This window comes from Nicotiana tabacum, chromosome 4 (genome assembly GCF_000715075.1).
Source record: "Nicotiana tabacum cultivar K326 chromosome 4, ASM71507v2, whole genome shotgun sequence".
NCBI lineage: Eukaryota > Viridiplantae > Streptophyta > Magnoliopsida > Solanales > Solanaceae > Nicotiana > Nicotiana tabacum.
In genome coordinates this window covers 73,003,775-73,021,979 of record NC_134083.1, presented here as the reverse complement: position 1 = coordinate 73,021,979, position 18,205 = coordinate 73,003,775, and the positions used below count along the sequence as shown (strand labels likewise).

Here is an 18,205-nt window from a genome sequence, read left to right as displayed (position 1 = left end):
AAGTCTCATTCAAAGACAGATTCCACAATCTCGACTTTTCTTTCTCTGCAACCTTACTTCTGGCCTTTTCCTATACAAGTCTCACTTTTCTTTCCCTTTTGAGATACCCTAGGATTCAACATAGGTCACAGAAGTTCTCAAAATCCTCCTCCTTTGGACTTCTTGGTCAAATAAAATACTATGGAAAATAAAAATTAAACAAAAGCACTTGAACAAGTCTAAATTGAACAGATCTAGTTCTACAGCAAAGTTTTGAAATGGTGGTTTCATTTCCCTCTCTTGGTTCTGGTTTGTGACTAAGGAGTTAGGGCGGTGTGTTTATTATTTTTTTTCTCTGGGCCCCCATTGTAGAGATGGATGAAAACAAAGGAGAAACCACAAAGAAACAACCACCACCACCACAACAACAACATTTATCCAACTCTCCTAATGACTCTAATCAAGATTCACCTGATAATACTATACCACAGCAACAGCCACCGCAACCTGTGATTTCTGGAGCTCCTTATATTTCTTCTTCTCTCTATAATATCCCAGGCGGTGCAGCAACTACATCTGTTTCTTTTGAACAACAACAACAACAGCAGCAACAGTTACCTTGTGAACCCAAAGCGACCTCGATATACTGCAAGTCAATGGAAATTCATACCATCTTCTTCTTCTCAACAACAACAGCAAAATCCCAGTCAAGTGAATATACTAAGCACGGAGTCAAGTCCAATTTCACCTTCGCCACAAGCAGCTGCTGCTACCAACCCTCAAACTCAAGCTGCGTCGTCTTCGGACACAGCTTCTTCTCCTTCACACTCGCCTCGGCCTTCTGCATCTGGGCAAGAAACTAGCAAAGGCGAAGGAGGAGAACAAGTTCACCAACAATTTCGGAAAGGAAAATACGTAAGTCCAGTTTGGAAACCTAACGAGATGTTGTGGCTAGCTAGGGCTTGGAAAATTCAGTACCAAGGTGGTTCATCAGAGCTTCATCTAGAAGGTTCTCAAGAAATGAGTACAGGCGCGGGAGTGCAACAAGGTAGAGGAAAAACTCGAGCTGATAAAGATAGAGAAGTGGCTGATTTTCTCAACAGGCATGGAGTTAGCAGAGATGCTAAAACGGCTGGAACTAAATGGGACAACATGTTAGGTGAATTCAGAAAAGTCTACGAATGGGAGAGAGGTGCTGAGAGAGAACAAGGTAGCAAGAGTTATTTTAGACTGTCCCCTTATGAAAGGAAGATGAATAGATTGCCTGCTTCATTTGATGAAGAGGTGTTTGAAGAATTATCTCAGTTTATGGGCTCTAGAATGAGAAGTCCTCAAACTAGAGGAGTTGGAGCTGGATTTGGAAGTCAGGCCAATATTGTCGTCTCTCTTAGTGACACAGTAACCAAATCTTTGCCTCCCCCTCCACCTTTCAGAGAGGATGACCTTCCTCTCTCTGGTATGCTGTCAACAACATCAAGTCCATTTCTCATAAATGAGGAAAATAATTAAATTTATTTACTCATATTTCTTTTCTTCCTAATTTAAATTGTTCTTATTTTCCTAACGTACGCACAACATTAAATTTAGATGGGACAATATTTAAAAGAACATTTGTTAATGCAGCAAGGGCAAAACAGTTGGCTATACCAATAAGTGGAACAGAAGCATTACTACATGGAACAAGAAGTGGGTTCTTAGGGTACGACACAACTACTACTTCTTCATTAGATATTGGGGGTCCATCTTCTTCTGCTTCTTCAAAAGAGCTTCGTCGCATTGGCAAGATTAGAATGATATGGGAGGAATCAGTGAGCTTGTGGGCAGAAGAAGGTGAACATCACAGAGGTAGAGTGAAGCTTCAAGGTACAAGTTTTTTAAACGCCGATGAAATTGCTTTCTTGGATGATTCTACTGTTGCCTGCACAATGGAGGCCTTTGAAGATGGACCTATGAAAGGTTTTTCCGTTGATAGATTCCTTTCTGGAGTACAACTAAAAGTCTTTGGCAGGAGAAAATCCTCTTCAGCTCCTGCTCTTTCTGGTATTATATTTTATTTACTGTAATTGTTTAAGTGCATTTTTTAATATTTAGAATGTACGAGTCTTAATCATTAACTATAGGAAGTAACGGTTTTTTTTCTGTTGAATCTAGGTCCCAATGAAAGATTGCAACTTCCCTCCTCTGAATTTCCCATCAAATGTAAGTCTCTCTTCCATAATTTTCGGATTTTCTATTTGTGAAAAGCCAATGATTTAGTAATTTTCTATTCCTTTCCCTGAGCGAAATGAATTTTATATTAGTCTATTACCAGATTCCCATTAATAGCATCTTGTTGCTTTCAACTGGATTTTAAATTAATATAAAATAATTGCAGCAACTACTCCTTGGGAATTTCAAGATCCAACTGAGTATTACGTGGGGTGTCTAAGATCTCCACCACCTACACTTCCAAGCTTGTTTGAGCTCTCATGGCATTTACAACAGCCACCACCAGAGGAGCTCCGTTTCCCACTTCGGAGAGATGTGTTCAAAGATTTGCCTCAAGGGAAAGAATTATTTTTCACAATTTCAACTGAGTTATTAGACTGTAGAGGCATCACTTATGAGGTCTTGAGCTCTATTATGCGCCCAAACCCTAGCCTGAGTACTGCAACTGATAGGGACTCTTATATTGGACTTTGGGATGATTGCATCAATAGGATTATATCTAAGTTTTGTTCCATTGAAATGGTTTTCGTACGGAAATCAAATTCATCGTTTTCTCTTGCGGAAACAGTGCAAGATCAATGGCCTAATGTTACTGCTTTCTTGAGGAATTTTTGCTTGTGGAGAGGAGAGGAGACTGGTCAACTAAGTGAAGGTCAACTAGATCCATCTTCTTCTATTGTGGAGAAACTTCTCTGGACTTATATGGACCTTCCTTACGTGTTAGGTTACTATGCCGTTGGCTTCATTGTTACGTTCTGTGCTTTAAGTCGATCACAGGATCGAATTATCCGAACGGATCTTTACACAGTGGATCTCTCAACCCCAGTTGAAAGACTAAAAGCTTTAGTTCCATGTTGGAGAATTGCTGGCTTATTACCATTATTAGCTGATCGATGTTTCCATTATATGAGTAGCAACGGGAGTAATTTAAAACATCTACCTTATACCGATTTTGAGAGAATAGATCTGGGTAACGGAAATATTGTGGAGATGACTCCAAATACAGTGGTGAGATATTTCTCTAGTAAAAGAAAATGGGTGGCAGTCAAAGAAATATACGATTTTCTTGACCATAGAATCCCACATGCAGAATTTGTTGTTAGGGCATCTGAAAAGGATTTAGCTTTGGTCTTTAAGCCTAGAGGCTGCAAGTTCAAGCCGGCTAATTGTGATCAACTAATAGAAGCATTAAAGCAAATCACAAAAGCATTGGTTGCATTACATGATCTTTCTTTTATGCACAGGGATTTGGGATGGGATAAAGTCATGAGGAGAAGTGACAGGGAAAATGAATGGTTCATTACGGGATTCGACGAGGCAGTGAGTTCGCCACAGCTATATCCTTACGGAGGAGCAGCCGCGGCGACGGCGGCTAGTGGGAGGCACCCGCCGGAGATGGTGAGAAATTATCATAATGTAAAAGTTGATGTATGGGGAATAGGTCAATTAGTGAAGAGTTGTGGGTTAGTGGGGGTACCAAAATTGCTGAGGGAATTGCAGAACAGGTGTTTGGACCAAAACCCGGAGCAGCGACCGACGGCGGCTGACTGCTATCGCCACCTGTTGCAGTTGCAGTCTTCAATGTCTGCAGCCGCCGCCGGAGGATATTGACAAGTGATGGATCTGATACCCTATTATATATAATGTGATTGATGCGTACTCAATTTAATATTCTCCATGCACTTCTTCTTTCTTTTTTTGCTGAAGCAGTGAAAGCCACGTAGTTTAATTTGGCTCATTGTTTTACGTTACTGTTCTTGACGTTAACTTCTTGACTCTCTTTATTTCTTTCTTCCTTGAATTTGTTTTATTGTTTCTGGAAAAATTCAGATCGGGTTTTCATATTCAGTACCACATGTAGTTTCTTCTTTTTTATTTTCTATGTTCCTAAATCCTAATTTGAGATCATTATTGTTTTGTCCAAAGTCAATGCAGCCATTTTTATTCAAGATTTTTCATGGTAGTTATTTTCTCTCTGGAAATACAGTACTATTGGGTATGTTTTTATCAGTTGTAGAAATTTCATGTTTTATTATGTGACAGAGAGTATATATTTTTTACTTATCTACTATTTGAGATCAAATGTAAAAACTTCATATTTTATAACGTGTTAGAGTTTTTTTTTTGTTTTACTTTTCGCCATCCAGTTTCCATTCTTTTGTAAAAACATAAATAATATGTTACATATAAACACTTAATATTTTCAAAATTGTCTTAATAATTGTGTAAACTAGAAGTAAGAGAATTATATCATGAGATGGATTATTGTCTTCACCTAAATCATATTCTAGATATTAATTAACTTAGCCAGTCCTCTTTTTGGAAAGATTACGTTTGTCTATTTTGAAATTTATTGTCATTAATTTTAGTGTTGTTCCTGTATATATTTCACACTTTTGTTTTGGTTAATGTATTTCTGAGTCAAATCTTCACCATGATGCCCTCTCCTCTTTAAATTTTATCAGCTGTATAATAATTCTCTGCTATATCAGTTCGAATTTTCTTGGTTTCAATTTATTTTCACTGGTAATAACTTGGTTGTTTCATTTGTTGAAATCAAATTGTATGAATAAGTTTAATTTGCTGTATTCCTTATTTGATATATTTGTTAGCTGCCATGGCTACTAGTAATTGGAAGGGGAGATGCGCACAAAGTAAGCAAGAGAGAGTATGAGAGAAGAGAGGAGCTGCTTGAATGGAAAATGAAATCTGTTAATTCTTCAATATAGTGTACAGTATTTATGTACAGTAAATAACTAAATAACTAACTTCTAACTAGGGATGGCAATTGGGCCAGAGCGGGGCAGGGATAATCTTAAATGGGGCGGGGCAGGGGAAGATTTTAATGGGGTTATTTTTAAAAAAATTTAATAAGGCAAGTTAGGGTAGGGCACATCGGGTTAATAGCTGGATCGGGTCAAAATAAGTTAGACCCGATACTTTTTCTTAAAATCTTAAATCCCAAACGGTCAAAGCCTCAAACCTAATTCCCAAACTCAAAAGTCAGAAGCTCTCATGCGATTCTTCTTCCTCTTTGAACTGCTGCAATTCTTCTTCCTCAAACCTCAAACTTTCTTCGATTTTTTCTTCCTCCGGGCTCGGGACAAAGTTTTCTCCAGCAAATCCAGGTAATGCTCTTGATTTCTCAGCAAATTTAAAGTTTTCTCTTTCTCGAAATGATTTTTGGGTCAATACTATTATTCTTTTGGGTCAATTGTTTGTATTTTTCTGCTTTCTCTCTAACGACAATTTTCAGAAAATTTCTCAGTTTCTATGTTAATGAAAAAATAACAATTCAAGCACGTAAATAGAGTGAGTTAAGAGTAGCGATTTACAGTTTTTCCAGTGCCATTAGGGCCGACGATGAGCGTTAATGGCTTGAAAAAAGTGATGACGTTTTTGTTCTTAGGGTCAAAGCTCTGTATGCCTTTTATAAGCATTTTATCTATAGTGCTCATCTTTGTTTACTTCTGCAGCTGCGATTGCAGCCGGAGTTTCGTGTAGTACAATTTTTATAGTGGAGATTTTGCTATGCCTAGAAGTTGAAATTAAAATTTTGTTGTTGAAAAAGGGAAAGGAATTTTTTGGTCAGTTGGGGACTTGGGTTTTAATAAAGAGTGAAAAGGGAGGGAGAGAAAGGGTTTAATAAAACCTCAAACTTTCGCCTTTTTGGGTTCATTTTGATTTTATACAATAGTCTAGTTTCTTCATAAAGAGTACATTGCCTGGAAAGTTGCAATCTGTGTTATTGAAGTTAAAGATGGTCATGAAGTGAATTTTGTGTGTGCTTGTGCTTATCAGAATGTAAGAGAATATGCAGTGATAATTCAGAATGTAAAACAAATAAGGTACGTAAAACAAATTAAGAGGCAGGAATAGATACTGACTCTATTATTCTTTGTGGGACTTGAACGAGTTGAATTTGAAAGGCTAAAATGACACCAAAACTTGCACCCTCACCTCCTTTAATTGCCCAAAAATGACACAAAACTACAATTGTGTTTCTAAATATCAGCTTTTAGTGATATTTCTTGTCTTTGTTTTACTAGATAATCATGGCATCTCAAAATGAAGAGAATCTGCCAACTTCTTCTTCTAATGCTATTTCCTTAGACGATGAGAGTCAAAGGCCTTTACAATATGATGAAGTTGTTCAAATAGAAAAAAGAAGATATTCCCGAGCATGGAATCATTTCGAGCCGGTGAAGTTTAATGGTGTTCCATATGGTGTTTGTAAGTATTGCAATCGTCGATATAAGAATGCTAGAAATTGTGGTACAAAATCTATGTTAGATCACATATCTAAGTGTCCTAAAAAGCCAAGAGATGTACAAAATGAGGGTGATACTAGGGATGGTTATTTTGATCAAGATGTTTCACGTAAACAACTTGCACATGCCATTATTTTACACGAGTATCCACTCTCTATAGTTGATCATGTAGGATTTAGGAATTTTGTTGCGAGTCTCCAGCCTATGTTTAAGATGGTTTCCAGAAATACAATCAAGAATGACATAATGAAAATTTTTGACGATTTTAAATTGCAAACTTCTAAGTTGTTGGAAAAAGTCACGAGTAGAATTGCAATAACAACCAATATGTGGACTTCCAATAGTAACAAAAAAGGGTTCGGGGCTATAACTGGTCATTTCATTGATGATTCATGGAGGCTTCAAAGTCATATTTTGAGATTTGCTTATGTCCCTGCTCCACATGATAAAGATGTTTTTTGTAGTGTTTTGGTTAATTGTTTGTTTGATTGGAATCTTGAACGAAAAATATCAACTATCACAGTTGATAATTCTAGCACAAACAATGCTATGATTAAAACTTTATTGGATGGGAAACTTAATAAAAAAGATTTGTTGTTGACTGGTCGAGTATTTCATGTGCGTTGTGCTGTACATATTTTAAATTTGATTGTGCAAGAAGGGTTAAAGGTGATAGGAGATAGTATTAGCAAAGTGGGTGATAGTGTCCTGTATTGGATTGGATCAGCTGGCAGAATTGAGAGGTTTGAAGAAGCCGCACGTTTGGTTCACTGTTCTTGTAATAAGAAGTTGGAGTATGATTGTCCTACTCGGTGGAATTCAACATATTTAATGTTGAGAACAACTATAGAATACAAAGAGGTGTTTAACAAGTTGAGTCTAACTGACACAAATTATCAGTCGTATACAACTGAAGGGCAATAGAGTAATGCAGAAGATGTTTCTGATAAGCTCAAACTTTTTTATCATATCACTGAACAGTTTTCAGGAACTCAATATCCAACTTCTAGTCAATACTTTACAAAAGTTTGTGAAATTAAGCTATAATTGAAAGCTTGGGTGAATGAGTTTAATCGTGTGATTAGCACTATGGCATCTGCGATGTTGTTGAAATTTAAAAAACATTGGGATAATGTACATATTTTGATGGGAGTAGCTGCAATCTTTGATCCACAGTACAAGATGAGGTTGGTAGAGTTCTTTCTTCCACTAATTTATGGTGAAGAAGCTTCAACTAAAATTCAAGAAGTTCGATCCAATTGTTATGATATCTTTCAAGATTATAAGAGTAAATTATCTGCTCCACATGATTCATTAGCATCTAGTTCTAGTGAAGTCACTAATTTTACTCATGGTGATCGGCTTTCGAGCTTTGATAGATTTGTAGCTTCAACTGGAGCTACCGTGGAGAAAAGATCAGAGTTGGATATGTACTTAGAAGAAGACCTACTACCTCGAACCCCTTCATTTGACAATTTGAGTTGGTGGAAGACAAATGGATTGAAATTTCCTACATTGCAAAAAATAGCTCGTGATCTCTTAGCCATTCCCGTGTCTATTGTTGCTTCAGAATCGACATTTAGCACTAGTGGGAGGTTGATTAGCCCGCATCGGAGTAGACTCCACCCCACTACTTTGGAAGCTTTAATGTGTGCTCGCACGTGGTTATGGAATGACTTAAATGGTAAGTAATTTTTTCGTTATTGTCTTAATAGGTATTCAATTGTTTAATACTATATTGATACATTGAACTATGCATTTTTCCTTTTAGGTTTGACTTCAACGGTTGATCAAGTTTCATGTCCAACATTGCTTGATGAAGAGGACGAGCCGGATTCAAGTGGTTTATCGCAACTATGAGACCCCTGACATGCTTACATCCCTTTTGTTCCTCTTGAATTTAGATTGCCACATAGCTACTGTTTAACATTTACTGTTTTTGTGGTGTAATTAGTGGTGTCGAGCTTGTATTGTGGTTGAAATTTTATGACTGATACAATGCTCGTGCTAGGTTCTAGAAATCTTATCGTTGAAATTCCTATTTCAATTTATAGTATCTGTTTTTGTTGATGTTGGTACTGTTTGAATTACTCTGCAGAATTAGTAAAATGTACCCTCTGGCTCTGTTCATATAATCTTGTGTTAAGTTGAAGAATTATGTTGTTTCTTTTATGAAATGTGTACTTGAATTACATTGCATAAACTTATAGGTTTATTTTTTTAATCTAAGAGGTGATGATGATAGTTTCAAAGAAGTAGGCAGATGCTAATATTCAGTAAAACAGTATTGTCCACAAAATCCCCTTCTTTTATTGCATTTTATGATGAGTTTGTCCATTTAATAAAGAAAGATTCTGTTATAACATCCATAGGTAATTAGAACAAGGCTTGAAATAGTTCTGGATTTTCTTCTTTTAATATATAACATGCTATATCATTTCCTCCATATTCACAAACAGATGCCAAAGCTTCAAAATCAAGTTCAAAAGTTCAAGACATAAATGTGGTAATACGGACAGCAACGGTCAATAAAGAACCAATTACTAACTCTGTCCCATCCCTTAAGAAGAATGCAACCACATTTGCATATAAAAACATTGACATCACAACTCGTAAAACGCCAGAGACATACGCTGAATTTGCTGTAGCTATTTATCATAATATTACAAATTAGAAAAAAAATACAAGAGAGCCTAAACGGGGCAGGGAGGGGCAGGGCGGGGAGGGGCGGGGCAAAATTTGAAAAAAATGCTAAATAGGGCAGGGCAGGGCAGGTCAAAATATTAGCAGGTCAAGGCTTGTCCCGCCCCGCCCTAACCTGCCCTGCCCCATTTTACACCCCTACTTCTAACCACTTAACTACTTGAGTTTAACTAATTAACTATACACTCTAATATTAATCATATCGTCTTAACTTTAGTTTAACCTCAACTTGTCACCACCTTGACCAACACTCCTCCTCAATCTGACACCCTAAACAGATTCTCTACTCTAAGTTGGTTCAAAAAATGATCATGTTTTACCTTTCCTAGACTCTTAGTAAACAAGTCTGCCGGTTGGTCTTATGTGTGTACATGTTCAGTTTGAAGCATTCCTTGATTGATTTTTTCTCTTACAAAGTGGAAGGTCTATATCAATATGCTTTGTATTTCATGAAATATAAGATAAGCTGCTATCTGAGACCATTTTCAATGGCACTTGGATGCTGACTCCAAGTTCATTGAATAAGCCCACCAGTCATGTTATTTCTGCTGCACGTGCAGCCATGCTTCTAAACTCAGCTTCCGGTGAGCTTCTTGACACATTATTCTATTTTTTGGATTTTCAGGACACCAAAGATTTGTCAAACTTTACCAGATAGCCTGTGAATGACCTTCTAGTTTCCATACAAGCTCCCCAATCAGAATCACAGTAAGCAGTAAGTTGATCAGTGTCTCATGCAGGCATAATCAATTCTAGACCAGGGGTTCTTTAATGTACCTCACTACCCTTAAGCAACTTCCATATGAGAGCCTTGGGACAGTGCATAAATTGACTTAGTACCTGTACTGTAAATGCAATATCAGGTCAGGTCATAGTGAGATGGAATAGTCTCCTCGCTAGCCTTTGATAGTTACTAGGATCTTTAATTGGCTTGTCCCCACTAGATTCTTTATGTTTAACACATTTATCGTACTATACTGATGTGAGCTTATGATTTATTTCTAGAGGAGTTCCAGGTTGTTTTGCACCTCCTAGGCCTGCATTAACACTAGCTCAAGAGCATATTTCCTTTGACACATAAAAATGTCCTTGCTTGATCTTGCAAACTCAATACCTAAAAATAATTTCAAGTCCCCTAGATCTTTCATCTTGAACCTCTCCCTGCAGCTTGCTCCTAGTGTCATTTATCAGAGTAGGATTATTGTCCGTGACCAATAAGTCATCCACATATACAAGGACTATTACCACATCATCTGCCGCCTTCTTAGTAAATAGGGAATAGTCATAGTGACTTTGCTAAAATCCCATTATAACCAAGGCTTCAGTTAGTTTCAAATTCCACTACTAGGAGCCTATTTAAGACCATATAAGGGTTTGTATAGTTTGCAGACCTTTTGACTCTCTCCGTATCTAGCATACCCTTTAGGAATTACCATGTAAACTTCCTCTAGTAGATCACCATTAAGGAATGCATTACACATATCCATCTGATAAATGAACCAATGTTTTGATGTTGCAAGAGCAATAAAGGATCTAACTGCCACCCTCTTAGCTACAGGAGAAAAGGTTTCACTGTAGTCTAAGCCTTCCGTCTGGCTATAATTGTAACGATCCGAACGGTCGTTTTGTGTAATTGCGTCTCGTTATCTCTTTATTTTCTTCATACATTTGTGTTTATGATTTTATGACTTGCGGGGTTTGGTTAGTTTCGTTCCGAGAAGCTTTCGGGTTGATTTGGACTCTTGATTCTTGACTTAGAAGTTTAAAATTAAAAAATATTGACCAAACTTTGACCTTTATGAAAACAACCCCGGAACTCTATTTTTATGACTCTAATAGCTTTGTATCATGATTTCGGACTTGGGTGTATGCCCAAAAATAATTTTGGAAGCCCGTAGGTTGATTTACCGAAATTTGGCAATTTGAAGTTGAAAGGTTTGACCGTAGGTTGACTTTTAGCTATCGAGCTCGAAATTTGATTTTGGGACATGGAATAGGTCAATTTGTCTGCAATATTTGGCGTCGTTTGGAGTTGATTTGATAGGATTCGGACGTTTAGTTGTAATTCTAGAAGTTCTTGAAATATTCTTTGAAATTCATGCATTTTAGAGTTCAATTTGTAGTTGTAGATGTTATTTTTATATTTTTATCGCGCGAGCGAGTTCGTATGATATTTTTAGACTTGTGTGGATGTTTGGTTTAGAGCCTCAAGGGCTCGGATGAGTTTCAGACATGTTCCGGAGTGTTTTGGACTGAAATTTCAAGAAAACTAATATCTGGTGTCACAATTACGAACACCAGGGTCGCATTTGCGAGCTTAGTAGGGGGACCTCAGGTGTCACGATTGCGATGTCAGGCTCGCAATTGCAAAGTGGTCTGGATTTTTGGATAGTTCATATTTGCCACAAAAATGTCGCTTTTGCGAGGGCAGTAGGGTTCGCAATTGCGAACCCATCTTCGCATTTCGAAAAGCTTCCCGGTCCTTCAGTGCCGCAATTCTGAGGTTTTCTTCGCAATTGAGAATCTATAACGCAATTGAGATAATTGCAGCTGAAAATAAGGGCTGAAAGTCGGGATTTTATCTCTCATTCTCTCATTTTTGAACCCTAGACTCGGTAGGAGGCGATTTGGAGAGGGGATTTTCACCTACAAACCTTGGGTAAATGATTCAAATCTATTTCTAATCATATTCCATCAACATATCTTAGATTTTAACATCAAAATCATGTGAATCAAAGTGAAAATTTGTGAAACTTTGTCAAGTTTTTTAAAAATAAAAAATTAAGTTTTGAGAGTCGATTTGGACTCGGATTTTAAAACTACTCACCTATATTATTTCGTGGGATCATGGATAGAAGGAATCTATCATTGGACCCGGGTTTTGATCGGACGGGCCCCGAGTTGACTTTTGTTGATATTTTGGGAAAAGTATAAAGATCTTAGCTTTATCTATTGGAATTGAATTCCCTAGCATTATTTGATGATATTAAGTCGATTTTAATTAGATTTGAGCCATGTGGAGGTGGATTTTAAGGGAAAAGCTATTCCCGACTGTTGATTTGGCCTAGTTGAGGTAAATGTCTTGTCTAACTTCGTGTGGGGGAACTACCCCTTAGGAATGGTATTGTTTGATTTAATTATGCTAAGTGAAATCCGTGTACGAAAAGTGACGAGTGGGTACATGGGTTGTACGTGGTATTTGACCAGTTTAGGCTACTTAGACTATTTTCATGCTTTAATTGATATGCCATATCATATTCTAAATTCTCCTAATCAATCTATTCTTACTTGTGTTAGCCTATTCTTTCATGCCTTGAATGGTTTCGTTAACACTTGTTCTACCTCCAAATTGATAAATTGCTCTCATGCTTTAGTTGAACTTGTTGCCTCTTTTATTGTTACATGCTATCTCTTTTATTATTGATTATCATTATTTAAAGTCATTATATATACTATCTCTTTCATTGTTGACTATTATTAATTGAAGTTATTGTTCATGTTACCTCTTTCATTGTTGTCAACCATTATTTGAAGTTATTATTCATGTTATCTCTTTCATTGTTGATTTCCATTACTGAAGTCATTGCTACACGTTATCTCTTCCGTTGTGAGTTTTTCTTATTTAACAACGTGATTATACATTGTCTCTTATTGTTGAGTTATTGGTGTTAAAGTTGTGAAAGTCGTTATCGCGTTGAGGCAAAATTGTTATTGTTGAAACATCCTTCTTTGAGCATTTTACATTCATTGTTGTTGTTGATATTCTTGTATCCGTTGTGGTGGAGCCATGGGCTATTATTGTGGAAATATTGATATTGTGGATTGTTGGCAAATTATGATATATAGGCACTTATGGTGCGAGTTGTTATTGTAATGTGATATTGACGTGCATGCGGCAACATAAGGCTTGGGGTTGATGTGCATGCGGCAGTATAAGGTTGATATTATGTGCGTGTTGCTTGTAGGAGAACTACATAAAGCCATGTGGCGTCATAAGTGGGCTAAAGTGCATGTAGCTATTTCAGAAAAACTATTTTCAAAACCTAATTCAAATGTAAGGCTCACGCGGTGGTATAAGGACAGATTGTGATCGATATTGTGTATTGTGAATACGAGGCAGTACTTCGATTGTGATTCTTGATTCATACGAGGTGGCACCTCGGTGGTGATTCTTATTGTACACGAGGCAGTACCTCGTTATGTTATTTGTTGTTTATCTCATGTTGCAAAGAGCTTTTGGGCGAAAATGTACTTGTTGTTTTGCTCTTCTTGTTCTAGCGATTGTTTTCCGTATATGATCATAGTAGTTCTCTTTGGTTGCTTCTTTTATGTATCCCCATATTTAATTTTCGGTATTAGTTCTCGTTATGGTTTTTTTTTTTTTTTTTTGTTGTTGTTGTTATTGTTGTTGTTGTAGTTCAGGATGTTATCTGGTTTTGTATCAGTTAATTTCTTCGCTTTCTATTATTTATCCTTATTACATCTTTACACTGCTTATTTATATCCTAGTAGGTGTCTTGACATGGCCTCGTCATTACTCTACTGAGGTTAGGCTTGATACTTACTGGGTTCTGTTGTGGTGTACTCATACTATGCTCTGCACGTTTATGTGCAGATCCAGGTACGTCTGCTCGTGCCGGTCGCTAGAGATCATTTGTAGCTGCCTTACAGAAACTTCGAGGTATGCCTGTTCGGTGTTCGCAGGCCTCAGAGTCACCTTCCCTATTTTACTTCCTGTTGTATTTCTTTCAGACAGTGATATATTAGATATTTTAGTTTTATTCTATAGAGCTTATGACTCAGTTCCACAGGTTTGGGTTGTGTATTGATGAGATTCTATTTTCGAAAGGTTTTATCAGTTATTCAGTTTTGATTTTAGTACCTTGTTAATTATATCTGTTCAGTTGTTATCAAAGTTTAGGCTTACTTAGTCGTAGAGACTAGGTGCCATCATGACATCCTACGGAGGAAAATTGGGATCATGACAAATTGGTATCTGAGCTCTAGATTGATAGATGTTACGAGTCATAAGAAGGTTTAGTAGAGTCTTGCGGATCGGTACAGATACGTCTGTACTTATCTTCGAGAGGCTACGGAAGTGTTAGGAAAAACTTCACTTTTTGATTTCCTTATCGTGCGAATTGGTTGACTTCGAAAACTAAATCTTTTACTTTCTATTCTCTCATAGAGGGTGAGGACTCGCACTGCTGGATCTGATGATCAGACACCCGTGCCCCCTGCTAGTGCCGCGAGAGGCCAGGGCTGGGAAGAGGCCGAGGCCGAGAAGGGGCACGTGGTAAAGCTAGAGTACCTTCCTGAGCTACGGTAGAGGAGCCGCTAGTAACTCTAGTTGGAGGACAGGTACCCGAAGCGCCTGTTGCTACCCCAACACTTCAGGAGACCCTCGCATAGTTCTTGAGCATGTTCGATACCTTAGCTCAGGCGGGGTTAATTCCAATTGCACCAGTCACATCTCAGGCTAGGGGAGGAATAGACTCCCGCGACTCAGGCTGGGGGAGGAACAGACTCCCGCGACCCGTACCCCTGAGTAGCGGGTCCAGGTTGATCAGGTCCCAGAGGTTATACCGGCACAACCTGTTGTTCCGGTTCAACCCATGGTTAGGGCGGCAGCATCTGAGGAGGAGCAACTTAGGCTCAAGACGTTCAAGAAGTACCATCCTCCTACTTTCAGTGGGTTAGCTTCAGAGGATGCACATGGTTTTCCTGAGGAGTGCCACCATATTTTCCACACTATAGGTATTGTGGAGATGAGTGGGGTTGCTTTTACTACTTTGCAGCTATCTGGAGCGGCATATCAGTGGTGGCGTGTGTACGAGGAGGGTAGTCCAGCATTATTCTTGAGAGAGTTTGTTCCTCAGACCCTTCGGGATGCATGGAGCGCAGAGTTTGAGAAACTGCGCCAGAGTAGTATGATAATGTCGGAGTATGCTGTTCGATTCAGTGATTATTCCAGACATGCACCTGCCTTGATTTCTACTGTCAGGAGCGAGTCCGCCGGTTTATCGAGGGGCTCAACTATGGTATTAGATTTAGCATGGCTAGGGAGTTGGAGACAGATACTCCATATTAGTAGGTGGAATAGATTACACGGAGGTTGGAGGGCATGCGAGGCTGTGGGAGAGATAATAGGGAGGCCAAGAGGGCTCGAGGTACTGGAGGATTTAGTGGTGGTCACGCTGTAGTTACAGCCCATCATGGTAGAGGCTATGTGAGCCGTCCAGTTCATGCAACACTTCCAGCTTCTAGTGGTGCTCCGGTTGTTCCCAGGTCTCAGGTTGCACACTTTGCCCAACCATTTTCTAGTGCACCTCCTGCACGGGGTGCTTTCAACGGTCAGTCCAGCCGACCAGGCCTGAGCCAGTCCCAGCTGCCACTCCCATCGAGATCTTGAATTGAGTATGGTGATACCTGCCATATGGTTAAAGACTGCCCCAGAGTCAGGAAGGGTGTTCCTTCCGAGGTTACTTTGGCTCCATAGATTCAGTCAGGTCTATAGACTTCCTAGGCCATGGTTTCTGCCCTAGTTACCGCTACACCCGCACAGCCAGCTAAGGGGGGGAGGGGGGACGGGCGGGTAGCGGTCGCCCTAGAGGGGGAGGCCAATCCAGATTCTATGCTTTTTCTGGTAGGACGGAGGCAGTTGCTTCAGACTCAATCATTATAGGTATGGTTCCGGTTTGCCATAGAGATGCATCAATCTTATTTAATCCGGGATCCACTTATTCATATATGTTATCTTACTTTGTTCTGTATTTGGATGCATCTTGTGATTTTTTGAGTTATCTTGTTTATGCATCCACGCCTGTGGGAGATTCTATTGTTGTGGACCTTGTGTGTTGGTTATGTTTAGTTGTTATTGTAGGTTTTGAGACCAAAGTTGATCTCTTGTTACTTAGTATGGTAGACTTTGATGTTACCTTGGGAATGGACTAGTTGTTGCCCTATCATGATATTCTAGATTGTCAGGCCAAGACTGTGATGTTGGCTATGCCAGGTTTACCACGGTTAGGGTGGAGGGGTGCATTAGATTATGTTCCTAGAAGGGTTGTGTCATTTCTAAAGGCTCAGCAGATGGTTAAGAAGGAATGCGATGCTTATCTAGCCTTCATGAGGGATATCAGTGCTGATACTCCTACCGTTGAGTCAGTTCCGGTAGTGAGAGACTTTCCAGATGTATTTCCAGTGGATCTTCTGGGCATGGCGCCCGATAAGGATAACGATTTTGGTGTTGACTTGTTGTCGGGAACTCGGCCCATTTCTATTAGACCATATCGTATGGCCCTAGTGGAGCTGAATGAGTTAAAGGAGAAGTTGCTAAAGTTGCTTGATAAGGGTTTCATTCGGCCTAGTATGTCACCTTGAGGTGCTCTAGTCTTGTTTGTGAAGAAGAAGGATGATTCTACAAATATGTGTATTGATTATCGGTAGTTGAACAAGGCTACAGTGAAGAACAGGTATCCATTGCCACGCATTGATGACTTATTTGATCAGCTACAGTGTGCCGGGGTGTTCTCAAAGATTGATTTGCGGTCAAGTTATCATCAGCTAAAGATTCGAAATTCGGATATTCCGAAGACTGCCTTTAGGACTCGGTATAGTCACTACGAGTTCCTTGATGTCCTTTAGGCTGACCAACGTCCCAACAACATTTATGCACCTAATGAACAATGTATTCCAGCCTTATCTTGATTTATTCATTATTGTGTTTATTGACGACATCTTGGTGTACTCCCGCAGTCGAGAAGATCATGAGCAACACTTGAGGATCGTGCTCCAGCCCTTGAGAGACAAGAAGTTGTATGCAAAATTCTCAAAGTGTGAATTATGGCTTGATTCGGTGGCGTTTTTTGTGTCATGTGGTGTCGAGTGAGGGAATCAAGGTAGATCCGAAGAAGATTGAAGCATTGCAGAATTGAACCAGACCATATTTAACTATTGAGATCCAGAGTTTCCTTGGTTTGGCCGGGCATTATCATCGTTTCGTAGAGGGTTTCTCATCTATAGTTGCACCTATGACCAGATTGAGCTAAAACATTTCTCCTTTCAAATGGTCCGAGGAGTGTGAGGCAAGCTTTAAAAAGCTCAAGACTGCCTTGACTAAAGCCCCAATATTGGCGTTACCTACGGGTTCGGGGTCTTATACTGTGTATTATGATGTGTCACGTGTTGGCCTTGGCGCGATTTTGATGCAAGACGGTAGGGTGATTGCCTACGCATCTAGACAGTTGAAGACCCATGAGAAGATTTATCCAGTCCACGACTTGGAGTTGGCAGCCATTGTTCATGCATTGAAGATCTGGCGACATTATTTGTATGGTGTTCCTTGTGAGTTCTTTACCGACCACCAGAGTCTACATCATTTGTTCAAACAAAAAGATCTTAACTTGCGGCAGCGGAGGTGGTTAGAGTTGCTTAAGGACTATAATATCACCATTCTATATCATCCCGGGAAGGCTAATGTGGTGGCCTATGCCTTGAGTCGAAAGGCGGAGAGTTTGGGTAGTTTAGCATATCTACCGGCATCGGAGAAGCCATTAGCTTTGGATGTTCAGGCCTTAGCCAACTAGTTTGTTAGATTTGATATTTCAGAGCCCAGTCGAGTTCTTACATGCGTGGCTTCTTGGTCTTCTCTATATGACCGTATCAGAGAGCGTCAGTATGACGACCCCTATTTGCGTGTCCTCAAGGTTACGGTTCGGCATGGCGATGCTAAGGAGGTTACTATGGGAGATGACGGTGTGTTGCGGATGTAGGGCCGATTATGTATGCCCAATATGGATGGTTTGCATGAGTTGATTCTTCAGGAGGCCCACAGTTCGCGATACTCTATTCATCCGGGTTTCGCGATACTCCAAATTGATTAATTACACTCATGCTTTAGTTGAACTTGTTGTCTCTTTTATTGTTAGATGCTATCTCTTCATTGTTGATTATCATTATTTGACGTCATTATATGTGCTATCTATTTCATTGTTGACTATCATTAATTGAAGTTATTGTTCATGTTACCTCTTTTATTGTTG

At 39.1% G+C, this 18,205-nt stretch overlaps 1 protein-coding gene across 1 annotated transcript; it reads left to right on the top strand.

The window, feature by feature from the left end:
• The first annotated feature begins 353 nt into the window (after nt 1-353).
• Nucleotides 354-4,084, top strand: LOC107781956 (uncharacterized). Its single transcript, XM_075250887.1, has 5 exons — nt 354-488; nt 538-1,435; nt 1,603-2,019; nt 2,131-2,178; nt 2,354-4,084. The coding sequence occupies exons 1-5, from the start codon at nt 354-356 to the stop codon at nt 3,796-3,798; spliced, it is 2,943 nt and encodes a 980-aa protein (XP_075106988.1). The 3' UTR covers nt 3,799-4,084.
• Nucleotides 4,085-18,205: the final 14,121 nt, after the last annotated feature.